This window comes from Ursus maritimus, unplaced genomic scaffold, assembly GCF_017311325.1.
Source record: "Ursus maritimus isolate PB19 unplaced genomic scaffold, ASM1731132v1 scaffold_7, whole genome shotgun sequence".
NCBI classification, from domain to species: Eukaryota; Metazoa; Chordata; class Mammalia; order Carnivora; family Ursidae; genus Ursus; species Ursus maritimus.
In genome coordinates, this window is record NW_024426885.1 from 27895525 (window position 1) to 27923191 (window position 27667).

General features: G+C 40.2%; 2 protein-coding genes and 1 non-coding gene across 5 annotated transcripts in view; all 3 read left to right on the forward strand.

The window, feature by feature from the left end:
- Nucleotides 1-10851, forward strand: part of CWF19L1 (CWF19 like cell cycle control factor 1) — a 28328-nt gene extending 17477 nt beyond the window's left edge. For all 3 annotated transcript variants that reach the window (XM_008705762.2, XM_040624487.1, XM_040624488.1), the window contains 6 exons: nucleotides 249-363; nucleotides 1123-1202; nucleotides 5569-5778; nucleotides 6607-6726; nucleotides 7165-7262; nucleotides 10428-10851. In XM_008705762.2, coding sequence (XP_008703984.1) covers nucleotides 249-363; nucleotides 1123-1202; nucleotides 5569-5778; nucleotides 6607-6726; nucleotides 7165-7262; nucleotides 10428-10572 — 768 coding nt within the window. In that variant the 3' untranslated portion in view covers nucleotides 10573-10851. The remainder of the gene's footprint in view (nucleotides 1-248; nucleotides 364-1122; nucleotides 1203-5568; nucleotides 5779-6606; nucleotides 6727-7164; nucleotides 7263-10427) is intronic.
- Nucleotides 6257-6405, forward strand: LOC121101331. The gene has a single exon (XR_005833333.1). It is a non-coding gene; the product is annotated as a small nucleolar RNA SNORA12 (small nucleolar RNA).
- Nucleotides 10852-13220: 2369 nt separating the features above from the next.
- Nucleotides 13221-27667, forward strand: part of CHUK (component of inhibitor of nuclear factor kappa B kinase complex) — a 38045-nt gene continuing 23598 nt past the window's right edge. Inside the window, exons 1-9 of the mRNA XM_040624424.1 lie at nucleotides 13221-13298; nucleotides 19793-19887; nucleotides 22146-22260; nucleotides 22935-23004; nucleotides 23895-23983; nucleotides 25128-25217; nucleotides 25359-25483; nucleotides 25674-25781; nucleotides 26361-26496. Of these exons, the coding sequence (XP_040480358.1) occupies nucleotides 13242-13298; nucleotides 19793-19887; nucleotides 22146-22260; nucleotides 22935-23004; nucleotides 23895-23983; nucleotides 25128-25217; nucleotides 25359-25483; nucleotides 25674-25781; nucleotides 26361-26496 (885 nt within the window). The 5' untranslated portion in view covers nucleotides 13221-13241. The remainder of the gene's footprint in view (nucleotides 13299-19792; nucleotides 19888-22145; nucleotides 22261-22934; nucleotides 23005-23894; nucleotides 23984-25127; nucleotides 25218-25358; nucleotides 25484-25673; nucleotides 25782-26360; nucleotides 26497-27667) is intronic.

The following is a 27667-nucleotide window of genomic DNA, read 5'->3' on the forward strand; positions in this document are numbered from 1 at the left end:
TAACTTGCATTTTAACTTGCTTTTACAAAAAGATGGATTGCTGGTATTTTGAGTAAGTGTTGAGTAGTATGACTGAGAGTCCGGGCATCAGGATTAGGAAGATATTTTTCTTATCTAGAATAGACAGAAAGGACTGGAAGGAAAGATAGATACGACATGGCAGGAACGTTCCCTTGTATGTGAATGGTTGGCTCCTTGTCTAAAGATTAGTTTAATTACATTTTCTCTTCTGCCTTTGGCTATTCCAGGAAGAATCAGCCTGTCAGTTTTTCTTTGATTTAAATGAAAAGCAGGGAAGGAAGCGTTCATCTACAGGCAGAGACAGCAAGTCTTCTCCTCACCCAAAGCAGCCTCGCAAACCTCGTAAGTACCTTGGTTCCTGAGGTCTCCTGTGTGAGCAATAACTTACTTCCGGTCTTGTGTGGGACATGGCATTGCTGAACGAGCCTGTTCGGGAAAAGGAAAACTATACAATGGGTCGTTAAGACAAAAAATAAAATAATACTGAGATGGCCTGATCTTGAGGGTATCTGAGGTTATTCCTGAAAGAACTATGGAGAAACTCCTTTTTTCCCTCGTGTCTGTAAAACATATGAGATAAAGAGTCTACAAAACCAATGAGGTTCATAAAATAATAGAATAATCAAACTGGTAAAAAGGAAGGAATTTAAGGTTATTTCATGAAATCCACTTTCTCCACCCCCTTGTTTCAAAGTTGAAGAAGCAGACCTTGGTGGGGTAAACTTATTACCCAGTCACCTGGCTGGCTAGTGGCATAGCTGGGGCTAGAATTGAGACCCCGACATCCGGTTCAGTGTTCTTCCATTGCAGCTTGTTGCCAGTTAGATGCTACTTTAGTCAGTGTGTGGCCATCCACTTGCGGTTATCCACCTGTGAATTGGTTGCAAATTCAGAGCTTTTCTCATAGGGGTCAGTTTCAATGATAATGGTGATGGGGAGTGGGGGACACAGTAGAAGCACAGTAGGGTCGGCCCTTTGTGGCAGTGCTGTATACCAATCTTCACGACATGTGAAGATCTGACAAGGCTGAGTTCTGTAGGGTGACCGGATATATGCTGGAGCGCTTGGACAGTAGTAACATCTGCTTTCTTCCATATGCAGCTCAGCCTCCAGGCCCCTGCTGGTTTTGCCTTGCCAGCCCTGAAGTGGAAAAGCATTTGGTGGTCAACATCGGCACACATGTGAGTTACTTCCATGGACCTTTTACAGAGAAGCACACCCTTATTTGTTTGTCTTTTATTAACTTATTGAAGTTTTAATTTACATTTCATAAAATTTACCCACTTTAATAAAGTGTACAATTCACCGGTTTGTAGTCAGCTTACCAAGTTGTGCCACCATCACATAGCGCGGTTTCGGAACATGTGCTTCACTCACGCCCATTTACAGTGACTCCCCAATCCCATCCTCAGCCCCGGGCAACCACTAGTCTACCTCCTGTCTCCATAGGTTTGCCTTTTCTGCACATTCCATATAAATGGAGTCGTCCAGTATGTGGTCTTTGTGTCCGGCTGTTTTTATTCAGCATGATACGCGCGAGGCTGCTCCACGTTGTAGCGTGTATCGGTACTTCGTTCCTTTTTATTGTTCTTTTTATATAGTCTGTGTATTTATCAGTTGATGGGCTTTTGGGTTGTTTCCACTCTGTGGCTGTTAGGAATAATGCTGCTACGAACATTTGCATGCATGTCTTTGTGTAGACATATGTTTTCATTTCTTTCAGATAGATAACTAGGAATGGAATTGCTGGTAAATTTATATTTAATTTTTTAAGAAACTGCCGAACTATTTTCCAAAATGGCTGTACCATCTTTTTTTTTTTTTCAAAGATTTTAATTATTTATTTGAGAGAGAAAGCGAGAGAGAGCAAGCATGAGAGGGGGCGAGAGGCAGAGGGAGAAGCCGGATGCAGGGCTCGATCCCAGGACTCTGAGATCAGGACCCGAGCCGAAGGCACATGCTTAACCACCTGAGCCACCCAGGTGCCCTATGGCTGTACCATCTTATATCCCCACTAGCAATGTATGAGGGCTCCTATTTTCCCACATTTCCCACATTTGTTATTGTCTGTGTTTTTGATTATTGCAATTCTCCTGTGGTTTTCTTGTGCCGATTTCACAAGATTGCCCCCTCCCTTCCTCCCTCTCTGACAAATTGGTGTATTGCCTGGGGTGATGCCTTCATATACTACTTAACCTTCTTTAGTCCGTACATACTAGCGGTGATGAGTTGCTTTCATTAATTACTCACTATTTAAGAAAGGATTTTCTTTGTCCTAAAAAGGGAGTCCTCTGTTGCCTATATACTCATATTGGGTGAAAACTGATGATATTCTTTTTTTCTATTTTCGAATTAAGAAACCTGAATTTATTAATTTTTATCTATAATTATTTAATGCTGGGAACAGAGTCATACTAAATAATTACATAAAAGACCGAAGTGTTAAATTCTCAGTTTTGGTTAGTAATGCATCCCAGGACAGGAATACCCATATCGACAGTCTTAGTGTGGGTAACTGGGAACCCAAGATAATAATTAAAAGGTTGCTTGGTAAGCACTGAATCAAAGAACTGGATGATCCTGGGGATGATTTTATTCAGGCTGTGGAAAACTGATGAATTGTGTGTGTCTCACAGTAAAGTTGTCCCATTTCAGACTTCTCCAGATACTTTTCCTTGGACAGGACTTGTTTAGGTATTGAATAATACTGGTCTTTGACCCTCATTTTCCTGGCATCTATATAGACCATTATCCTTCTTTTGCATTCACTTAAAGTGAAGAAAGCTTAATTTTCAGGGTTACAGTTGTACCCTAGTCACCTGTGACTAGAATTGGCTGTTTCCTGTGGCTCTTGATGGAAATATTTATAGACTCGTTTCTCAGTGTGTAGTGCTTCTGTAAATAGATAACTTTCATCTCTTTTTCATTGGTTTATTCTAATTTTGGTATCTGAGGGTGAGCATTTCCTCAACTTATCCTCACAATCTGAGGGCCCTTTATTGTGGCCTCCTATAGACTGACCAGAGTCTCAATTTCATCATTGTATCCTTTTTAAGTCACATCCCTCTCTGCCTTTATAGTTTCAGACTGAAGAGTTCCAGTCTTCTACATTTAAGTTTTATGTCTTGATTATTGGCACACTCCTATCTCTAGGGGGAGCACTACGGGTCAAGGCCTGGGACCTAATTGAGCCGTGGAGTCTATGGATGAACTCTTCAGTAGGAAGAAGAGCAAACCTGAACATTTTTTGGTTTTACGGGAATGCCCTTTTTGGATTATCTCTCTCAGACCTTGTTTTCGTCTTTGGATTAGTTTATGCCATTCTTCTATCCCACACAGCTTGTATGGTAGGTAGGCTTTGGATTGCTTTCTGTTTGGGAAGCTTCAGTAGTTCAAAATGGCACACAGGGGAAGACAGATTTGGAACAGGTGACTTAGCTCAGGGCTGCTCTAGGCCTCAGGGAGAAGTGACCTTTCCTTTCCATTCACCTTTTAATTGCCCAGGGTTATCTAGCCCAGGGTTTGAGACTAGGGGATGATCAAGGAAACCTGTTTCCTTCTCATCTAGGCCTGAAGCTACAGGGGCAAAAAATATCTCCAGTCTTGTTTGTAGCCTGGTCCAGCACCCCAAGTAGCAGGCCACGTGAAAATTTTAGCCTAGCGCCTATCTGGTATTCAAGTCTGCACTTGCCTACGTTGTCCTTTGTCTGGTAGAAACCTCTTGGGAATCTCTGGGACCTTTGGGCATCTGGCAGAAGGTTTAGAATCCCTTTCCTGCAACCATTCCTCTTGATCTCCTCTCACTACTTTTTTTGTCTTGGCTTTCTCTGTCTTTGCCATGCCTTCTCCAAGGGATCTACACAGAACTATGTTAATGGCCCATGGCCACAAACTGGTAAAAGGAGGGAAAGGCTGCTGAGAGTCCAAAATAATTGTTGCAAAATTCATGCGTTTTCCTTATGGGAGAAACATTCTTTCAGGTCTATTTATACATTTTTAGAGATAATTCAAGTATGGAACAGAAGGTGAGAAATTGAAAGGAAGGAGGAGATTGGACAAGTGTGAACCGGCTCACAAGAACTGGGAGGTACTGCACTGGGGGTGAGGGGTGCTCTTGAGCCTGAACTAGAAACCTTCAATAGCTTCACTGCATAGTACAATATAAACTGACATTTATGGCAGTGACCCTTTGACATAAAGAAAAGATTAGAAGACTCAGGGTTCAATAAAAAATCATTAAAAAAAAAAAAAAAGAAGACTCAGGCTTCAAAAGTAATCTTTTATTTTTATTTATTTATTTATTTTTAAAGATTTTATTTATTTATTCGACAGAGATAGAGACAGCCAGCGAGAGAGGGAACAGAAGCAGGGGGAGTGGGAGAGGAAGAAGCAGGCTCCCAGCGGAGGAGTCTGATGTGGGGCTCGATCTCAGAACGCTGGGATCACACCCTGAGCCGAAGGCAGACGCTTAACGACTGAGCCACCCAGGCGCCCCTCAAAAGTAATCTTTTAAAACATACAATCAAAAATCATTACTGTAAAAATTAGGAAAATATTTTAGTGCTTATGAGGTTTTGATGAACTTCAGTCATCTGGAAGATGAAGCTTGTAGATGTGTTCTGGCCTCTATGCCCAGTAAGTCAAGGATGACCATGCTTTAGTTTGTCTCGGGTACCTCTTCTGTCATTCTGTTGGGTTGTCTCAGTGTTAATGATAAATGACTCCTTCCTTCAGTCTTAGCTTTGAACTCCCGACACTAAAAGGAAATATTGGATTGCTTTTTCTAAAGCTCTAGTACCTTCATTTGCCTATGGTGATATTCACTGGCCATTTCTCTACTCAGTGTGTTTTCCCTTCAAAGAGTGTCTGAGTGTAGCGCAGTTTTGCATGTTTGGGTTTTGACAGAAATATTTTTAGTTTCTGCTTAGCTGCTGACATCCACTGTTGGGAGCTGTAGTTTTCTACTTTGGATGTGTCTGAGTTTCCTTCCGTCCCATTAGGTTATGTTTGCTTTCATTTTGTATACGTTAGGCAGCAGCTTAAGGCTGTAGGGACGCTGGATGCTAATCATGACATCGATGCCTTTTTTGTGAGTCCAGAGGGTGTACTTAGGAGTGGGGTGTGGGATTGGTTGTTGTCATAGGGAAAGTGGTCATTTTGAAATCAAGTGGTATCTCTCTGTGACTGAAGGCAGTAATAACTGAAAAATGGTGTTCAAGTTTGGAGCCTGGAAGGGAAGAACCCACTATTTGCTATTCCGGTCTCCTTCAGCTTCGGTGTGTCTGAAGCCAGAAGCCTGATGGTATGCCATCCATTTGCTTCCAGTTCATTTGATAGTTGGATAGAAATTTGTTGCGTCTAATTTAATTCTTCACCAGGTTCTCATTATAACCTCTAAAAGAAGCTTTTCTAAAGCCGGAGAATTTCTGCTCATAGCCTCTCGAGCACCTCGTCCACTCCCTCATGCTCACTCTTTGTGTAGGCTTTTCTCCCTGAAGAATCATGCATGCAGCATTGATGTCTTGATTCCATGTGCTTCCTTTGTAGTGCTACCTTGCCCTGGCCAAAGGAGGCTTATCTGATGACCATGTCCTCATCCTGCCCATTGGCCACTACCAGTCAGTGGTGGAGCTTTCAGCAGAGGTGGTAGAAGAGGTGGAGAAGTATAAGGTGACACTGAGGCGGTTCTTTAAAAGTCGGGGGAAACGGTGTGTTCTGTTTGAGAGAAATTATAAGAGCCATCACCTCCAGCTACAGGTAGGTGGTCTCCACCCAGGAACTTGGAAGGACCCTGTGGGGACCTGGAGATTGACACGGATTTAAATAACATCAATTGATAGTTCAATATATAAGTCCAATCTAAAATTAAATATTTAAAATTTTAATATTTCAAATACTTAATACACATTTTCATATAAATGTTTGAATAATGTTCATTTAAAAGGTTAAAGAGTCTCCAGTGATAAATCCAGAGATTTCACAGGGAGGTGCATGGTCAGTAGGAATGGGCCAGCACAGTTAGTAAGGGCCTTCTTTAGAAATGGAATGGGTACTTGAGGAAGGTTTTAAGAAAGATTTGGGCCTTGATAGGTAGAGGTGGAAGAGAGTGGTATTTATGTGAGTGGGTATAATTTCACCAGCATGAGTGAAGTCTTAGAGGTGAGAAGTAGTTTCAGAGCCTCGATGGAGCTGTCAGCTCAGAAATTTGGGGGTTGTTTAGGGATAATTGGTTTGTAGTTGTGGTGGTTTTCTTTCTTGGCACATTTGTTAAATTTTCAAATGGGCCCGACTCTGCCACATATATTACGTAGGAGCCGGCAAGGGCTTGATGACAGAGAGATCTCTCTCTAGCCTTTCCTGCATCAGGCATCGGCTCCCACACTTGGCAAGCTGTCTCGTAAGTTTAAGTCCTTACAGACAGGCTGACACAAGCCTGGCTGGCCTGAGGAGAATCTCTGCTGAGGGGCATTTGTCCACCCCTGTGATGGATTTGCTACTTCTCAGGGACTGTGCAGGAGGCATGACCTCTCGGGGACCTGTACAAAGAATTTCTGATCTGTCTGCCTCTCCGCCGCCACCCCTCAGGTCATTCCTGTGCCACTCAGCTGCTGCACTACAGATGACATCAAAGATGCCTTCATCACCCAGGCAGAGCAGCAGCAGATGGAGCTGCTGGAAATCCCAGAGCACTCTGACATCAAGCAGGTGAAACAGGAGGGGAAGGATGTAAAGTAAAGGATGGGAAGTAAAATGTGGTTTCTGACGTGTGGAGCCTGAGGTCATATCAAGGCATCCCAAAAATGTTGAATAGGCAGGTGGACAGTTTGGACCTCTAGAGCATGGGGTTACTGATTGGACTGGAGATGAGGATGACATGACAGCAATGCCGCAGTGCATTCCTGGGAAGAGCAAAAAATGAGAAATGTCCTAGAATGGGTGCCACTGGGAGGGTCTTTGTAATATCTGGTAGTTTGGTTTTTTAAACTGTATTCCATTAACTGGCTTGGGATCTGTACTGCTCACATTCTTTTTCTTGTGCTTCTAGACTGAATTCTTTGCCAAATAAAAGTTTATAAGAGATGAGCTAGGTTTTAGATTTTTAAAGCATTATGATATGTCCTCATACAACTCTGTTTGCTTTAGATTACACAGCCAGGAGCAGCATATTTTTATGTTGAACTTGACACGGGAGAGAAGCTTTTCCATAGAATTAAAAAGAATTTTCCTTTACAGTTTGGAAGGTTTGTATATTTTTCTTATTTTAAATGTATTTTTACTAGGACTACTCTGAACAGATTAGTGAGCTGCATAGACAATTGAATAAAAAGCCAAGTAGGAAACAGTCTTTGCCCCAAGGAACCTATAGTCTAGGGCAAGTCAGATATTTGCAAATGTGACAGTAATGTAATGCAGAATGTGAAAAGTACCATAAAAAAGTTTGGAGGAATAGTGGACTTCAGAAATTCAGAAAAGGGAGAACTTATTTCTGCTTTGTGGAAGGCTTCAAGAAAAGGTTGACATTGAGCCTGAGAGAGAGATTTAGAGAGCAAATATTAGGGTGTGGGCCTTCTATCCCAAAGGAGTGAAGTGCTACCATTCATTGAGCATATGCTCTGTGCCAGGCACTGTGCCAAGAGCTTTACATGCATCGCTTCGTTTAAGCTTCCCAATTCTGTAAGATAGGTACTGTCATCCCAGTTTACCGAAGTGGTAAGTGAGGCTCCAGAGCCGTGCCCGGTAGAACGTGCCATGGTGTTGGAAATGTTCTATAAATTTGCATTGTCCTATACAGTAATCACTAGCCACATGTGGCTCCTGAGCTCTTGAAATGTGGCTAATATGACTGAGAAACTAAATTTTTAATTTCATTTTAATTAGGATTAAAATTTATTTATTTTATTTATTTATTAGATCAAGAGAGAGAGCACAAGCAGGGGGAGCAGCAGGCAGAGGTAGAAGCAGGCTCCCGCTGAGCAAGGAGCCCGATGCGGGACTCAGTCCCAGGACCCCGGGATCATGACCTGAGCTGAAGGCAGATGCTTAACCGACTGAGCCACCCAGGCGCCCCTAGGATTAAAATTTAAATAGCTAGATCTGGTTAGTGGCTCCTGTTAGTGGACGGCATGGCTCTAGAGGGGTTAGATAGCTTGTCCATGAGCACACACGGTAGGTTCAGACCCAGGTATATTGTAATAACCTCATTATTGTGTAGTGTCCTTAGGCCTAGATGAGGCTTCGTTTATGCTCCTCATATCAGACAGAACATGATTGTAAAACTATATAGGGAGTGTTATCAGCTGGTCAGACTGAAGATAGGAAGTTGCTGGCAAGAAGAAATAGAGTATGGAGGGAGGGCAGTAGAAGATGTGCGGAACAGATTATCTAATGCTGGTGTCTAATTTGCAGTTGTTGTTTTTTTCCTGGTTAGAACTGAGCTTTGAGTCAACTTTGAACCCTTCTTGGACTAATTTGGGAAACCTCCAAGAGATTGCTACCATTGGATAAGTCCAGGAAATACGGTTGTCAGCATTTTCAAAAACATAATTGATAAGTGAGAATAGGTGTGATTAGGGACTTCAAACATCTGACATTATCGTCTTTTTGTTGTTGCCTTAGCCCATGGTTCCAGATGCAGATGTGGACACTGATGACTTAGGCACACAATTGTAGACCCACACAGAGACACATGAGCCCACAAGAGAGGTTCTCTGAATGGTTTTGTGCTCATAATAGTCTGTTGTATTTTCAACGTTGACTGTTTTTCAAAATACTAATATACAGTTACATAGCATTTTATAGTTAACAAAATACTTGAAAAGATATTTTTCCCCCACTGTATAAGAAAGGTGGTTCCGTTTTTGTTTTATAGATGAAGAAATAGACTCAAGGCTTGCCCAGGGAGGTAGAACTTGAGCTCAGATCCTGTGACTTTTAGAAAACTCATGTGATTTGTTTTCAACTCTTCTATTTATTGTAGTTCAAAGTGGAAAATGAACCATATAGATGCACAAATAGAGTTCTTCTTAAAAAAAAAAAAAAGATTTTATTTTTTTTAAGTAATCTCTACACCCAACGTGGGGCTCAAGCTCACAGCCCCCAGATCAAGAGTTGTATAGTCTACCGACTGAGCCAGCCAGGTGTCCCAAGTAGAGTTATTTCTAATATATCAAAATGAGTGTAAAAATAAATAAAAATGCAAAGCAGTGACAATTAGAAGGTAGCCTGTATGTGAGCCTGTGTGTCAGTATGTATTTTTTAGTGCTGAGAACCAAAATAAGTTACTTTGTTGACATTGAGCCTGTGCTGTTGTGCCTGTGTAGGCCTGAGTCCTTTAGGAGATGCAGAAAGTCAGTGGTGTGTGATGCTCGGCCTGATCTTCACCAGGCCCTCAGCAAAGTCCTGGTCTAATTGGGATGACAAAACTAGAGTTTAAGGCAAGCTGTATTCATAGTATTCATAGCTGGTTTGGTGCTTGGATTGTGTTATCTCCATACCTCACAAAACCCTTACTGCATTTCATAGGTGAGGAAATCAAGACTCAGCGATGAAGTAATATTCAAGTCAGAGACAACAAGTGTTGAACTAGGGATGGAATTAAGCTTCTGATCTTTCATTTTTAAAGGTTTTATTTATTCATTTTAGAGAGAGAGAGCACGCAGGTGTGTGGGCAGGGGGGGAGGGACAGAGGGAGAGGGAGAGAGAATGTCAGGCAGACTCCCCACTGAGTGTGGAGCCTGACCAGGGCTCAGTCTCACAACCCTGAGATCATGACCTGAACCAAAACCAAGAGTTGGATGCTTAACCGACTGAGCCACCCAGGCACGCCAAGCCTCTGATCTTTCTTTTTTTTTTTTATTTTTTTATTTTTATTTTTATTTTTTTTTAAAGATTTTATTTTATTTATTTGACAGAGACAGCCAGAGAGAGAGGGGACACAAGCAGGGGGAGCGGGAGAGGAAGAAGCAGGCTCCCAGAGGAGGAGCCTGATGTGGGGCTCGATCCCAGAATGCCAGGATCATGCCCTGAGCCGAAGGCAGACGCTTGACAACTGAGCCACCCAGGCGCCCCACCTCTGATCTTTCTAACACCAGGGCCCACCGTCTTTGTACTGTGTCAGTGTTGGTTCTATAAGTACCAGTAGTTCCAGTTGTTCAAGAGAGAAATAAAAATAAATAGGGTTTGAAGGTTTAGGAAAGAGGTAGGACCTGAGCTGGTCACTTAACTTGAATATGATTTTGATAGAATGGCAGAGATGACGCTCTGGGCAAGAGAAAATGGTATGAACAAAGTCAGAAGAATTTGCAAACCTTCTTCGGGTGATGCTGAGGAGAGCTCTCTAGCTGGAGAGAAATAGAGAGAAGAGGGGGCTTCAGGCTGATACTGTCCATTTTTACTTTTTTCTGCAGGGAGGTACTGGCCAGTGAAGCCATCCTTAATATTCCTGACAAGTCTGACTGGAGGCAATGTCAGGTCAGCAAGGAAGAGGAGGAGATGCTGGCTCGCCGCTTCCGGAAAGACTTTGAGCCCTTTGACTTCACTCTGGATGATTAAGCAAAGGGAAAGGCACTTCATGAACTTGACAGGAAGTAGTAGCCTGTTTTTTAAAGAAACTACAGTCTCCCATGGGGACTGTTTCTCTGCCTCTTTTTTGTGCATTCCCATGGAACCTGCCTGCGGCAAGAGGCCTAAGATAGAGTATTTTTTTGGAAATATTTCTAGGATGAAATTCCTGTTAAAATAAGCATGTCTGTCATCCTGCTCCAAGTACAGTTTATGTTAATCAACATTTTCAAAAACATTAAACCATCAAATAAAATCCAGATGCTTTTCCATGGTTGGGAAGTACCTTATGTTCATGTTCCCTATACCATTAAATGAAGTTGTGTGTGTGTGTGTGTGTGTGTGTGTGTGTGTGTGTGTGTATGTGTATGTGTAACAGGGTCCAGAGCTTTGGACCCAGCTGTTACTCCAGGATCTCACAGGTGGCTTCTCCCTGAACAATCTAGGGTGGAGAAGGGACCGAAGGCCTTTGCCATTTTTCTTTTATAGCATTCATCTTACTGATATAAAAGAGCTCTTTCAGCCCTTTAGCAAATACTTAACTCCTGTGTGCCAGGCGTTTTTCTAGACTCCAGGAGTATGGCCATGTCACGACATGGTTCCAGTTATCCCAGAGTTTACAGTCTAATTGGGAAGAGAAGGGGCAGATTTTAAGAGAAGGAAGAGGAGTTCTGCTTAGGATAGTTGTAGTATGCTGTTGGGTAGTTCTAAACTCATGGAGACCTGGGTTGGTGATAGCGCTTTGGGGATCATCAGGGTATAGGCCATAGCTGAAGTTAGGAGAATGCATGAAAATAAGGATGAATACAGTCCTAATCTGAAGATGAATGCCTAAGAAGTATCAATATTTAAGGAGTCCTTGGAAATAGAGTGATCCACAAGTACATGGAAAAGAGAGAGGGAGAGATCATAGGAGAATGCTGTATATTGGAAGCCAAAAGAAAAGTAATTGTTCCTTTATATTGGACACTTAATGGCACAAAATGTCTGAGGTATTATTGCTTCCATTTTATACATGAAGAAAACAGACTCTCAAACTTGAAGATCATGAAACCTGAGGTTGACCATCCTGGGATTTAAAACCAAGCTATGCAGCATCTGAGAATGGGGATGTTCAAAGAGTGAACTATGGGAAACAACCTGGTTCCTGCAAAGATGGCCACTTTAGGGTCAGCTCACTCATCAGTACCCTCAGGTCCTCAGCATCCCTCCCTAGCTCTTCCAAGTGAGTATTACAAGAATTTGCCCCACCCCCTCCCCGTGGAGCTCAGACACACTCCGGTGCTAGCTATGCAGTACACCTAGCAGACTAAAGGCTTTATACTGTTAGGGGCAGTCAGTACCACAATCATCTGTGCAGTCTGTCCAACTCTCAGATGTGTTTGGGAGGTATCATTTGCCATCACCTCCAACTCCAGCTCCATCGCAACTAAGCACATGTGGAAATCCAGAATCTGCTACCACACATTACTGAGGCCCAACACCATGACATGGCTTGTACATGCAGTGCTCAACATTCTGGTTGCACCATTCAGGGATTCCAAATCAATAGACGCATGTGCTCTGCCAGAAGTTAATTCAATGCTTTCAGAGCAGCCAGCAACACTGCTGTAGTGCACATGCTGTATCCACCTTTAGGCATCTCAGCATATTCCATCTGTGTGTGGGGCACAAAGTGTTAGTTGGAATTTAACTATTTAGATACCACAGGTGGGGCTGTGCAAACGATGGTCCAAGCACACATGATCTCAAAGGGGGTTCAAATGACCACTTAATGCAACTGATACATTTCTTCAGAGACTTGGATGCCTCAGGGATTTTTATACCCAGAGTGACCGACTAGATCCCCAGGTTCTGTGAGGCTGAGGCATATGACCAACTCAAAGTGAAAATGGAAGCTCGTTCTTCCATGCTAAAGCTATCCGCCACTCGGAAGCCCTTCTTGTTGCACCGACAGCATTCCTGAAGCTTCCTCTGCAGCCCTGCATCAGGCATCAGAAACAATCCCCGCAATGAGGAACTACTGCACTGGCAAACCTATAAATGGAAGACCACCGGACTGCAAGCTCCACGAGGCATTTAGGGGAAAGCTCCCGAAATCAGGGGGAATATTCTTTACTTCGCAACAGCGTCACATCCTTGAGTCTGTTGTGATTACAGGGGAGATCCTGGAACAGGTGTACAAGAAGTCAAGCAAAAGAGCTGAGCCTGACTTTATGGAAGATGATTAATCATTAAAAAAAAAAAAAAAAGACTGCAAAATTTAATGCATCAGTAGACCTGGTAGCGCAGGAGTCTTTCCAGTTCTTCGATTCCGCGATATTTGAATCATTGGTGGCTTTTGCCAGTGCCAGTTCAGCGGGTGGTGGAGTTGGAGGATAGATGGCAGAGGTCTTAAGAAAGATGAAATGTAGACAGGGTGGAGACGATGACTTGAAAGGAATGGAGAGCTTATAGTTTTGAAGCCTGGGAAAACATGTGGGTTCTCTCAGGCAGGAAAATGCCCAAGGGACTTAGAGAACGGAAGGCGAATTCCACTCTTCCCAATCCTTTCGCTGGTTAGGCTTCTGCGTGCCCCCGGGAAAAGCTGGGGAAGGGCTTTTCCAGCGGCAGTTACCGGAAGTGACGCCTACCGGCCGGGCGCGGGCGGGCCGTGGGAGATGCGGGAGCGGCTGGGCACCGGCGGCTTTGGGAATGTCTGCCTGTACCAGCATCGGGTGAGGTGGGGCGCGAGAGGGAGCGGCGGTGGGTGTTTGTCAGAGCGTCTGTGGAACACAGCGACTGTCAGTACGTGAGAGATCGTCAGTGAGACTTTGGGCAGTACTGTGGGCCGGTGAGCCTGTGTGACTGAGTGAATGTGTGATCCTGTGCTTGTGAGTCTGGTGACTGAGTCCGAGGTTGTATCTGAGGTCCTGGGTCAGTGTGTGTGAGATAGAGCTCTTAGGGGGAACTTCTGGTATGACTGTCAAGATGTGACAAACTGTTTACTGAGTGTGACACTGCGTCTGTGTCTCCGAATGTAGAGAGTGTCGGGATGTGCGAGGCAGATGCACATTAGAGTGTATTGCCAGCATGAATGGGTGAGAAAATGGGACTGAAGAAGGGGGTTGTCTGTGGGAATGTGTGTGTTCATGTGTGTGCTTGGAGGCTATGTGGTATCAGTAGGGACTGGAATAGACAAGGAAGGTTTCATGGGTCCACAGGTAAGCTTTTGGAAGCATGGGTAGGCTTCAGATCTGGAGATGCGTTCTGGGTAGGGAACAGTGTGAGGATCAGCTGGTGAAATGATCATGGCTTCCTAAGGGAAGGAAGTAGATTGGGCGTGAGGTGCCCTAGTCTGTAAAGACAGCTACCTTCAGACTCAGGAATTTTGCTTTAATTTAATTGAAAATGTTTAACCATTTAGCAGCAGTTAATAATCATGTTTGAGCTATGATTTTTCAATATACCAATAAAAGCTATGAACCCTTTCCCCAGCAAAATGCAGTTGCACATCCCCGCCACCTTATGCATTGCCATTTGAGGGGGTCATGTGCTCCTGAAGGACATTCACAAACCTTTTAGAGATATAGACCCTTGACTAATAATCCTTGCAGTACAGCCTTTGTTTTGTCATCTGTAAAATAGTTAAAATAATTATATACATCATGGGTCTGTTTGAGAGTTAAATAAGATAATATGTGTAAGGCTAAGTACAGTACAATGTAAAGCCCTCATTTGTTAGCTCCTGCTGCTGCTGTATTGTTGCTGTTGTCATCATCTTTACCATTATTAATTGACCTTAAAAAAAGGAAATGTCAAGATCAAAGTGGTATCTTTGGAAGATTGTTTTGTAAATGATAAATCTGAGTGAAAAACATGGGGCAAGATGAGCAATTACAATATTATTAAAATGCTTGCAATTGGCCTGTGAATGGAGAAATGAATTCAAGATTTGCTGTCTTAATATGGGTAGAGAGTCCATAATATAGGGTGGGACGTGGGGGACATGGGACTATACCTGGGAGGAATAGGCATGTTTCTGTGGCAGTCACAATGACAAATGTCACTGATGGAACAGGAAATTTTGTGAAGCAGCTTTCTAAATACAGCATAGAAGGATATCTTGGAGAGAGGGAGAACGGGAGGTGAGGAACTAAGGCATTTAGTGCTTTGACAGCTAGACAAGTAGTAAATTTAATATTCTCACAATCAGAGAGGACGTAAGGCACTCAAAGAGAAAAGAGGGAGCCAACTACTTCAATGGAATGTTGCCTGTGGCCTTGTTTTCCAAGCCTGCCCATCAGTCTGGTCATAAGAGAAAAAAAAATATGCTTGTTAGCATGCTTTTGTGACTGCTTTTCTTGGTCCCTGACTGGGGATAGATCAACACATCACTTTTTAAAAAAAATTGTAGTAAAGTATATATAATGTAAAGTGTACCATTTTAACCATTTTTAAGTGTACAGTGGCATTAAGTACATTTACATTGGTGTGCAACCATTACCACCATCTATTTCCAGAACTTTTTCATCTTACCAAACTGAAACTCTGTAATCATTAAATGATAACTCCTGGTAACTCCCCACTATCCCCATGCCCAAACCTCCCCCTCCCCATCTCCGCAATCACCCTTCTACTTTCTGTCTCTTAATTTTTAAATGGAAGAGATTTGGGTTCCTTTAGAATCCTAGAAATCTCTCAGGAACTTTCCATGTGTCTAGACTGGCTCTTCCCCAAATTGGGACATTTGACAACTGAGCCTGTAGTGAAAACAGAAGAAATATTCTGTCCTAAGACTTAGAAATAGCATCATTACTTTTTTAAGCCTGACTTCAGATTTGCCCTTAATAGCTTTCAAGATCTTTGTGTTTTGGTGGAAGCCATGTCCCAGTATTTTATCTACATCTCTTAAATCACAGTGAGGAAGAGAAAAGGATGTGAGATGGTTTATTTATTTGATTATTATTCTGGGTGCTGATGGTACCCAAGTCAACAAAAAAAGTATTTTCTGCCCTCAAGGAGATTTCAAGTCTAGTGGGAGAGGCAGACACAGAAACACTTTAAGTACAATGTGGTCACCTATATAAAAAAGGTATTTATAAAGTAATATAGAAGCTTGCAAAAATAACCAAAGAATTCTTCCTAGGGAATAGGGTATCACTTCTCAAAGTGTGTTTGGGAAAATTAATCTGGTGAAATGCTTTGAAAAAAGGGTACTGTGGTCAAATAACATTGGGTGAATGATGTATATAAAATATTGTTTCACTTGGAGAGTCATAATCCACATTGGCATATTAAAAGCTCTGAGAAGTACTTTAGTAAAGAAACTACTTTAACTTTGTATTTTCCAACTTTTTTATTGTGGTGAAATAGATAACATTTACCATTTTTAAGTGTACAGTTCTGTGGCATTAAGTACATTCACATTGTTGTGCAACAATTGCCACTATCTGTCTCCGAAATATTCCCATGTTTTAGGGCTTAATGTTCATGGTTATACTAAATTGTCTCCGTGGTGGTAAAAGATTACATGGGGCCTAGCTACAGCCAGGTACCTGCTGAAAACAGAAGAAAGGTTGAAGGGAGCGAGGACTGTATTTAAGCTAGATTGTAGTGTGTCCTAATTCCTTTCTTCTTTCTCTGTACATGACCTGTCTTATCTCCCTTCACCATCCCTCTGCCCCCATTTAGAATATCCCATACAAGTTAATGTCTTGCTTCCTCATCTATATACTGTTTGTTTTTTTTTTTTCTTCCTGTTTGGTCCCTGTTCCTGGGCTACATTATTACTGTTGCCAGAATGTGATGAGGTCTGGATATTTCCTGTAATGTGCATCATGTTGGGTTTAATTTCAGTCAGAATTGGCTAAATTACTAGTCATAGGCAAGAGCTATTAAGTTCATTTTATAGATATGGAAATAGAAATATAGCCATTGTTAGGATTTTTTAAATGTCATTTGAAATGTAGAGATTAGGAACAAATTTTGGAGGTTTTTTTTTTTTTTTTTTTTTTTTTTGTTAGGCTTGGTTATATTGAAACTATTTCTTTGCTGCTGAGGCCAGGTAGCCCTGAATTATCGTCTTCATTCTAGTTATGCTGAAGGCTGGGGCCCTTGTTAGCTGTCTTGATTAAGCTCAAAAAGGGGTTTGTTGGGGAGACAGGTCTTTTGTATTTTTCTGGTTGTGTGTAGGAGACAGTGTTCTGAAGAGACCTGTAATGGGATCAGCCTCAGTGACTTTTTCCTTGTGTGCTTTGATGTATTTGAGGTTTGATTGATTGATTGTTTCTTCTCAAGCCAACTCAGAACCTCAGAGTCTCACTTTTCATAACTTGTATCTTTTCTGAGTATTTCTAAACAAAAATTGTTAGTTCCTAAGAACTTGGGTGACAGGTGTGACTTTTTCTTAAATCACTAAAAAAAGTAAAAGAGATTTGGTTCATTTTATAAAGAAGTGTTCCTTTAATTATTATTAAGATCCTCAGCTCTAAATATGTTAGTACAAGAGGTCTTTTTATTTTTTTTTTTCCGTTGAGAGGAAAAAGAAAATGTGTCTGTCTGATTTTCTTGGGCATTTGACCTGTCAAGATTTTTTTCCCTCCTTTTTTTTTTTTATTGTTTTTTATTTTAATTCCAGTAAACATACTGTGTTACATTAGTTTCAGATGTACAATATAGTGATTCAACAATTTTGTACATTACTCAGTGCTCATTATTATAAGTGTATTCTTTAATCCCCATCACCTATTTCACCCATCCCCCACCTACCTCCCCTTTTGGTAACTATCAGTTTGTTCACTGTAATTAAGAGCCTGTTTCTTGGTTGTCTGTCTCTTTCTTTGCTTGTTTTGTTTCTTAAATTCCACATATGAGTGAAATGATGTGGTATTTGTCTTTCTCTGACTTATTTCATTTAGCATTATATCCTCTAGCTACATCCATATTGTAAATGGCAAGATTTCATTCCTTTTTATGGCTGAATAATATTCCATTTTATACTACATCTTCTTTATCCATTCACACTTGGGCTGCTTCCATAATTTGGCTATTGTAAATAATGCTGCAGTAAACATGGGGGTACCTGTATCCCTTTGAATTAGTGTTTTTTAAGTTTTTGGGTAAATACCCAGTAGTGCAATTACTTCATCATAGGGTAATTATCTTTTTAACTTTTCAAGGTGCCTCTATACTGTTTTTCACAGTGGCTGCACCAGTTCGCATTCCACCAGCAGCGCACAAGGTTTTTGTCTACATCCTCACCAACACTTGTTGTTTCTTGTGTTTTTTATTTTAGCCATTCTGATAGGTGTGAGATGATATTCATTGTAGTTTTGATTTGCATTTCCCTGTTGATAAGTGATGTTGAGTATTTTTTCTTGTATCCGTTGGCCATCTGTTTATCTTCTTTGGGGAACTGTCTATTCCTGTCTTCTTCCCATTTTGTAGTTGGATTATTTGTTTTTTGGGTGTTGAATTGTATCAGTTTTTCATATTTTGGATACTAACCCTTTACCAGATATGTCATTTGCAAATATCTTCTCCCATTCAGTGGCTTGCCTTTTAGTTTTGTTGATTGTTCCCTTTGCTGTGCAGAAGCTTTTTATTTTGATGTAGTCCCAATAGTGTATTTTTGCTTTTATTTCCCTTTCCTCAGAAGACGTATCTAGAAAAACGTTGCTATGGCTGATGTCAGAGAAATTACTGCATGTGTTCTCTTCTAGGATTTTTGTGGTTTTGGGTCTCATATTTATGTCTTGAACCCTATTTTTATTTATTTATTTATTTATTTATTTATTTATTTATTTATTTATTTAGAGTGCGCACATGTGCGAGCAGGATGGGGGGTGGAGGGAGGACAGAAGGAGAGAGAGAATCTTAAACAGGCTTCATGCCCAGTCTGGAGCCCAACACAGGGCTTGATCTCACAATCCTGAGATCATCACCTGAGGCAAAGTCAAGAGCTGGATGCCTAACTGACTGAGGCACTCTGCCCCCCCCCGACCCCCGTCTTTAAACCATTTTGAGTTTGTTTTTGTGTGTGGTGTAAGAAAGTGGTCCAGTTTTTTTTTTTTTTTAAGATTTATTTATTTATTTATTTATTTGACAGAGAGAGAGAGAGCCAGTGAGAGAGGGAACACGAGCAGGGGGAGTGGGAGAGGAAGAAGCAGGCTCCAAGCGGAGGAGCCTGATGTGGGGCTCAATTCCGGAACACCGGGGTCACGCCCTGAGCCTAAGGCAGACGTTTAGAACTGAGACACTCAGGTGCCCCAGGTGGTCCAGTTTTATTCTTTTGCATGTAACCATCCAGTTTTCCCAACACTGTTTGTTGAAGAGACTATCTTTTTCCCATTGCGTATACTTGCCTCCTTTGTCATAGATTAATTGAGCATATAATTAGGGGCTTATTTCTGGGCTCTCCATTCTGTTCTATTGATCTATTTGTCTATTTTTGTGCCACCATACTATTTTGATTACTACAGCTTTGAATATAACTTGACATCTAGAATCGTGATATCTCCAGTTTTATTTTTCTTTTTCAAGATTGCTTTGGCTACTGAGGGCTACAGAGGGGAGGGGGGTGGGGGAATGGGATAGGCCGGTGATGGGTAGTAAGGAGGGCACGTATTGCATGGTGCACTGGGTGTTATACACAACTAATGAATCATCAAGCCTTACATCGGAAACCGGGGATGTACTGTATGGTGACTAACATAATATAATAAAAAATCAATATTAAAAAAAAAAGATTGCTTTGGCTATTCAAGGTCCTTTTTTTGTGGAATCTTTAGGGGTTTTTTTGTATAGGATGTCATTTGCAAATAGTGAAAATTTTACTTCTTCCTTACTAATTTGGATGCTTTTTATTTCTTTTTGTGGTCTGATTGCTGTGGCTAGGACTTCCAGTACTACGTTGAATAAAAGTAGTGAGGGTGGACATCTTTGTCTTGTTCCTGACCTTGGGGAAAAGCTCTCAGTTTTTCCTCATTGGGTATGATGTTCGTTGTGGGTTTTTCATATTATGGAGGCTGGGGTGAAGGTCAGTTTTGAAGCATTGCTTTAATAGTCTCGTGGTTTACCTGGCAAAAGCATCGGCTCAAGAGAGCTGTGGATAAATCTGTTTAATTAGTAAAGCCAGAGTCTTGTTTCCCTAGGTTGGCATTTCTTTGATAGCAAGTAAATCTGCACAAGAACCTAATAATTTTTCTCTGTTGATTTTCTATCTTGGCAGGAACTTGATGTCAAAATAGCAATTAAGTCATGTCGCCTAGAACTAAGTACCAAAAACAGAGAACGGTGGTGCCATGAAATCCAGATCATGAAGAAGTAAGTGTATTTGATGACTTATATTTCCCTAGCTCTGCAGCCCGGGCAGATGTCATCATAGGGAAGGAGGGTGGGAATCTGTTCTCAGGATCTTTTGGGGAATGTGTTTTTTTCTTTCTCATCAAATATATGTTCTGTTTCAACTAATAACATCACATTATGATTAAGTAGGTTTAGTTTTAAAAATCAGCTAAGGGGGTGCTTGGATGGCTCAGTCAGTTAAGCAGCTGCCTTTGGCTCAGGTCATGATCTCAGGGCCCTGGGATGGAGTCCTGAGTTGGGCTCCCTCCTCAGTGGGGAGTCTGCTTCTTCCTCTGCCCCTCTCCCCCAACTCGTGCTCACTCTTTCTCTCAAATAAATAAATAAAATCTTTTTTAAAAAGCCAGCTGTGTATTATCAGACTTAGCTTTCTGTGGGCAGAATCTTTTTCTTTTGGATTTTGGGCAATGTTCATCCATTATACTTTCTTGTTAAATATAATCACTACTCTCATTTCTTTACTCTTACCTACTTTTGTTGAATAGTGTATCTATTGCTTCGTACAAGCTTTCCCCAAAACTCAGTCACTCAAAACAACCATTTGGGAGCATCTGGCTGGTTCAGTCAGAAGAGAATGTGACTCTTGATCTCGGGGTCGTGAGTTCAAGCCCCACATTGGGTATAGAGATTACTTAAATTAAAAAAAAAAAAACAAACCAACAAATATTTAGTATCTCACAGTTTCTGTGGTTTAGGAATTTGGGAGTGACTTTGTTTAGTGATTCTGACTCAGGAGATTCCTCCTGAAACACCCCAAAATGTTGAGTGGAGCTACAGTCATCCAAAGACTTGAATGGGGCTGGAGTATCCACTTCCAAGCTCATTTATATGGCTTTTGGCTAGAGGTATCAGTTGCTCATCATACGGGCCTCTGCAGAGGGAAGCTTGGATATTTTCATGACATGGCAGCTAGTTTTCCTCAAAGTGAGTGATCTGAGGAGAGAGAGCAAAGTGAAAGCTGACATATCTTTTATGATCTTTCCTCGGATGTAATATCTTTTCTACCACATTCTATTTGTTAGAAATGAGTCACTAAGTACAGCCTACACTTAAGGGGAGGAGAATAATTAAGCTCTTAAAGGAAGAAGTGGGCATATATTAAAACCTGCACAAGTAGTATGCTAAGTGCTTTACAAATAATCCTACTTGTCACAGCTACCCTGTTTTTAGGTATTATCCCTATTTCAAGATGAGGAAGTTGAAGCTCATAGAGTCCTACAACTGGTAGCTAATAGAGTCTGAATTTGAAATAAGTACTTTCTGATTCCAGTGTCTTTGCTCAATTCACTATTAAAGTACTCAAACTTGGCTATGTGGCAGAATCACCAGGAAACCTGGTTAGCAGTATAAATGCTCAGGACCTACACATGGAGAGTCTGTTTCCTTAGGTCTCTAGGACCTGGTAATCTATTCCAGTTTTGAGATCCACAGGCTTGATGGTGATGATGATGGCTGGGATGATATATTAAGTTAAAAAAAAAAAGATGTTAGAAAACAATATATAGTGAGACTTAACATTTATTTAAAAATGTATTTATGTACAGATTGAAGCTAGAAGGAAATATGCCAAAATTTTAATATATTACCTATGGGTGACATTGTAAGTGATTGTGGGAGAACTAGTGTGATATAGGCTTTGGAACCAGACTGCCAGATTTGAATCCTTACTTGACCACCTCCTTGCTGTGTGATCCTATATTACTTAACCAATTTGTGCTTCAGTTTTCTCCTGTGTGATGAGACTATTAATAAATCTACCTACACTAGGATTATTGTGACAAGTAAATGAATTAAAGTATGTAAAGCGGGTACTGTTTGGCACATAGAAATGTAATAGTAGTGATTGTGATAGTATTTTTATCTGTATTTTATTTATTTTTAAAGATTTATTTGTTTATTTTAGAGGGGGTGGGCAGAGGGAGAGAGAGAATCCCGAGCCAACTCTCCACTGAGCCCGATGCAGGGCTTGATCCTACAACCCTGAGATCATGACCTGAGCCAAAATCTAGAGTCATGCACTTAACTGACCGAGCCATCCAGGTACCCCTAGCTATATTTTAGTTTTGAAAATTATTAATTCTTCATTATACAAATGAGAAATTAGGATATTATAAATAATGCCAGCCTTTCTTCCACTGCCCCCCAGTTAATTACCATTTCAAACCCAATCTCTTTTCATTGGAAAAAAAATTTTGATTATGTTTTCCCCCTCTTGTTAGGTTGAACCACGCCAATGTTGTAAAGGCCCGTGATGTACCTGAGGAATTGAATTTTTTAATTAATGATGTGCCTCTTCTAGCAATGGAATACTGTTCTGGAGGAGATCTCCGGAAGGTAGTGTGGATGTTTTGAGATGATGAGATAGTAAATCATGAACCTTAGCAATGTTTGAATCATGTTTAATAAGATAATCTAGAATAAAAGTCAGTAACCTATGGCCTGTTACCTGTTTTTGTGGCTGCTTTTTTACTACAACATTAGAATTGAGTAGTTGTGACAGAGACTTGTGCCCTGCAAAGCCTAAAGTTTTTACTGTATGGCCCTTTACTGGGAACATTTACTAACCCCTGATTGAGAACACACAGTTTTTTGTAGGTGGTGGTGTTTGCAGGATGGGAGTGGATTTATTGTGTTAGACCAAAATATCAATGTCTATCTAAGGTGTTTATAAAGAAGTTGTGTTTGAAAAAAAAAAAAAGAGGTTATTATTTTTTTTTTCTTTTGCAAATCTTTCTCATCTCATTTTAAATACACCGTATGGCTATTTTTAAATATGTGAGGTTTTTTCAACCTTTTTCAGTTTCACATACTTTCTTCCTTTATCTTTACTTGTGTAAGTTTTGTCATGAAATTAATTTGTCCTCAGTATGGTTTTGGTAATTTTTCCCTTCTTACATTTTCTTAATTGTGACTTATTTTCTTATTTGAATATTCTCTTAGTGTATCAGTGATTAATGTGTTACTACTGCCCAGCAGTATTGGCAGTATACATTTTTTTTTTTCTTCAGTTACTCAACAAACCAGAAAATTGCTGTGGACTTAAAGAAAGCCAGATACTTTCTTTACTGAGTGATATAGGTATGTAATCAGTTTGAAAATACCATCATAACTTAATGCCCCTTTGGTTTATAAAAGGATCTATATACTGCTTGGGAATTTAGGAGAATTTTTGATGTACTATACAAAGCATACACTTTTACCATCTATAAGAAATTATCAGAAAAATTATCACAAAAATTTGCTCTTGATGCTAAAACTAGGATATTTTGTTATTTTTGTTTTTTGCTGGGAGTCCATTTTTGACTAATAGATGTTCCAATTGCTGACAAAAAATGGTGTGAAAGGACCTTATTCAGTTTTATTCTCCCTTCATCCCTCTCTGCCTAACATAGTAATTTTATTTACCAGTGGCATTGCATCTCATGGTTACTGGTCCTCAAGTCAACTCTTAGGATGAAATCTCTTTTTAATAAGAATTATTCCTGAAAAATCCCTAAAATTACCTGCACTCAGGCCCTTGGAAGAAGGGCAGAAGCCAAGAATATGTTTTCCTATATATTTTGATTTCCCTGTATATTTGATTTCTTTTCCTAGGTCATGGAGGTCAAGTCTAGTTGAAGAAGATGATTTTGATGGGAGGGAAAACTGGGGAGTTATATAATTCTGCCGCACTTTTTTCATGTTAACTGGATTTTCTGTGGAGAGAATCTTAAGTGGTATAATATCATTAATCATCTGTATAAATGTGAGAATCAGAGGGGTGCCCGACTGGCTCAGTCAGAGGAGCATGCGATGCTTGATTTCAGGGTTGTGAGTTCAAGCCCCACGTTGGGTGTAGAGATTACTTAAATAAAAAAACTTAGAAAAAAAAGCTTGAATGTCAGAGTAGATTTGTACAAAATGTGAGACGAATTTATTTTTAATTCAGTATTTCTGTTACCTCAAAATACATTTTAAACTTTATTTAGGGTCTGGGATCCGATATTTGCATGAAAACAAAATTATACATCGTGATCTAAAACCTGAAAACATAGTTCTTCAGGATGTTGGTGGAAAGGTAGGTGAAACCTGAGGAAATGTTACATGCCAATTGAACACAGTTTCCCTGGTGTAATTAGTCTTTGAAGTCTGGTGTCTTTCCATAGCATTTTATACTTTTTCTATCCTCATTACATTGAACTGTGGTTTTGTGTTTAGTTGTTTGTCTCTTCTGCTAACATAGTGGCTCCATTAGAGAAGGAACTGTGCCTGTCTTGCTCATTTCTGTTTTCTAATACAGTATTTAGTAGAGATAATAGGCAGTAAATAAAAATAATTTGTTAATCCCTTACAAAGCACATCCAATACACGCACACATCCTGGATTTAGTTAAGTATGTTTACTTAACTATGTTTCTTATTTAAGAAAGAACAAACTCATTCTCCTCCCCAAAAGTCCTATATTCTATATTCAAGTAAAATTCAAAACCTTGCTTTCTCAGATTCTTAAATGAGTCATCTTTAGAACAACCAGAAATTATGCATTGACTCCTGTAATACTTGTATTTATCAGAATAATTGAAACAGTTTTCTTGTGACTAGCACTCAGGTTCCAGTCCAATAAAGATGTAAAGCCGAGTCTGAACCTGGAATTGGATTGTGTGGTCTTTAGTTAGTGATGATGGTGGTCAGTTGGAGGTGATGAAACCTTGATGGTGCCTCTTTTCTTAGGAGGCTTTCATGTATGTTTGGCACCAACTATTGCTGCTTTTTTTGTATCCAGAGACTTCAGGATATTCTTCAAGTTAGACTCACTCAGTGGTATGATGCTTTTTCAAGTTTGGAATCATCCTTACCTTTCCCTTCTGGTTAATGGATCAAGCTTATTCTGAATATACCAAAATAAAAATTAATAGCCTTTACTTAATTTTTAAACATTTTTTACCATGTATCAGATACTGTGTTAGATTCTTTTCTTTCTTTATTTCATTGAATCCTAATAATAATTCTCTGAAGAATTGTTAGTAATACCATTATTTAGGAAACTGAGAGAAGTTAAGTAACTTGATCAAGGTCACATAAGCAGTGGAGCTCAGGCTTGAAATACGATTGTGATATTCCAGAGCCCAAGCCCTTCCCTGCTACCCTCTCTAGAGCCTTATAAGGACATTGTTGCCTTTCCCTTTCAGATTTCTCAATCATTTAATACTTTTTGTTTTGTAGATTATGCATAAAATAATTGATCTGGGGTATGCCAAAGATGTTGATCAAGGAAGTCTGTGTACATCTTTTGTGGGAACACTGCAATATCTGGTGAGACATGGATTGTTCCTTTGAATTTAGGTGTACAGAATTCGTATTCTTATTTCTGAAGTTCCTGAATATAGTAGTTCAAAGATAAAGTAGCTTTTCTCATAGGATTGACATGTAAAGCATTTTTTTTTTCTTTTTAAGGCCCCAGAACTCTTTGAGAATAAGCCTTACACAGCCACTGTCGATTATTGGAGCTTTGGGACCATGGTATTTGAATGTATTGCTGGATATAGGCCTTTTTTGCATCATCTGCAGCCATTTACCTGGTAAGAAATGGAAGAGAACTTTGGTGTGTTTGATGGGAATGGAAATTTTCAGTTACCTGCTTTTGTTTCTTCCATCCCCCTTCATATGGTGTAATTGCCTTTTAATTACATAATTGAGTAAAATTAAATGACAAAAAATCTTTGAGTGTTTGTGAGAATCAGTTGTCAACTGAGGTAACTTGTTTTATAGGCATGAGAAGATTAAGAAGAAGGATCCAAAGTGTATATTTGCATGTGAAGAGATGACAGGAGAAGTTCGGTTTAGTAGCCATTTACCTCAACCAAATAGCCTTTGTAGGTAAGTATATTTTAGTTGAGGAAGTTCACCTCAGTTTCTTTAGGGTTATAAAAGAACAGTAGAGTTGTTGTCTGTTTCAGGTAGTATTGTGCAGTAAAACTTTCTGTGATATTGAAAAAGTTTTATATTTGTGATGCCCCCATAAGACTGTTGAGCACTTGAAAGGTTGTAGTGTGACAGAAGAACTCAATTTTAAATTATATTTAATTTTAATTAATGTAAGTGTAAATGCAAATAGCCACTGTGACTAGAGGCTACCATATTGGACAGTACAGGTGTAGTGGAAACAAGAACTCCTGCTATAAGAAGATTCTTGGGATACTGAAGTAAATGGGTTCCTTGGAGAATGGAACTAGACTCACCTGTTGAAATTGCCAGTACTTACGTATGTAGGTTTTGGGTTGTTTTTTATGGGAAAACGCCCCCTGTCATTTCATGAATTACTTGAAAGTGAGATACAAAATGATACAGATGAGTAATGAGAAAGGACAGGGGCAACCTATAAAATTACCTTTTTTCACAATACTACAAGAAAACTGGAACATAATGATTTTCACCCTATTTTTGTATGCTTTCTAGTTTAATAGTAGAACCCATGGAAAACTGGCTTCAGTTGATGCTGAATTGGGATCCTCAGCAAAGAGGAGGACCGGTAGATCTTACTTTGAAGCAGCCAAGATGTTTTGTATTAATGGATCACATTCTGAATTTGAAGGTTAGTTTGAATGTGGTCTACTTCATAAGACTTGCATTGAAGTTAACAAATTTATTTGGAAAATAAGCGTAAACATTTTAATAATCTTTTCTGATGCTTATTTGAAAAGAAAATTATATTCTTAGAGCTGATGTGTTTTTACTTCTTTAGTAAGCCTTTTCAGTTTTACTTCTAAGTTGTCTTTGTTGATTGCTTTTATGAAACGTCTTTTGGATTTTCCCCTTCCTCGTATTTGTGCCATTAGACATCATTAATTTGGGTGTAATCATACTGGATTTGGTTTGGTGAAGAGGTTTCCTGCCCGACTTTCATGCCTGTATACTTCCTCCTCATCCTACAGTCCATGCAACATGAACTACCTATCTCATCCTCTGAAAATGCTTTTTATTCTCCTAAGAAACCAACATAGTTCTTTTTGCCTACCAAGTCAAGTCTAAACTGATCTGCCTGCCTTTTGGAGCTTTCCTCATGCAGGTCTTCTCCAACCAAGTGCTTGCCCCAGACCTGCTTCTCTTACCTTTTACTTTACTTGACTAGCTTGTCACTGCTCCTTATGCCATCAAGCACATTATCCATTTTTGTGCTTTGACAGATGCTGTCCTTCTGCCCAGAATGATCTCTGTCTGTGTGTGTCTCCTCAGCTACACTGGCACATATACAACTCTCCTTTTCTCTGAATGGTCTTTGCCACTTAATTTGTCATTTAAATTTTCTAATTGTTACTCATCTTCCACTCATGCCTCTCCATATAGGTTGTTTTCTTCTTTAATGCTGGGATTGTTCTTACTACTTTTACTAACAATCAGTCACCCTGTCACCATGCTATCCCAACCCCCGTGTTCTGTACAGAACAGGCCATGTATCAGGTTTTCAGCAAGTATTCATTGGTATGAATGAGAGGCTCTATTAGGCTGTATACCCAGAAACAACTGTCATCTGCCGTCTTTCCATAGTTATCAATTGGGTAGTAGTGGATAGGGTTTCTAAAATTGGAAGAATCAGTGGTGAGGGCTTGCTGGTGAGCATCCAAGGCTGTCCTGGAGGCAGGAAGAGGCTAGTTGGGGGTGGGGCTAAATTTTATTTTCTGGCAAAAAAAATTGAAATGAGAAGTTATAATCATGTAAGGTTTAACTGTAACCTTGGCGTAGCTTATTGAATAGAAACTTGGGGC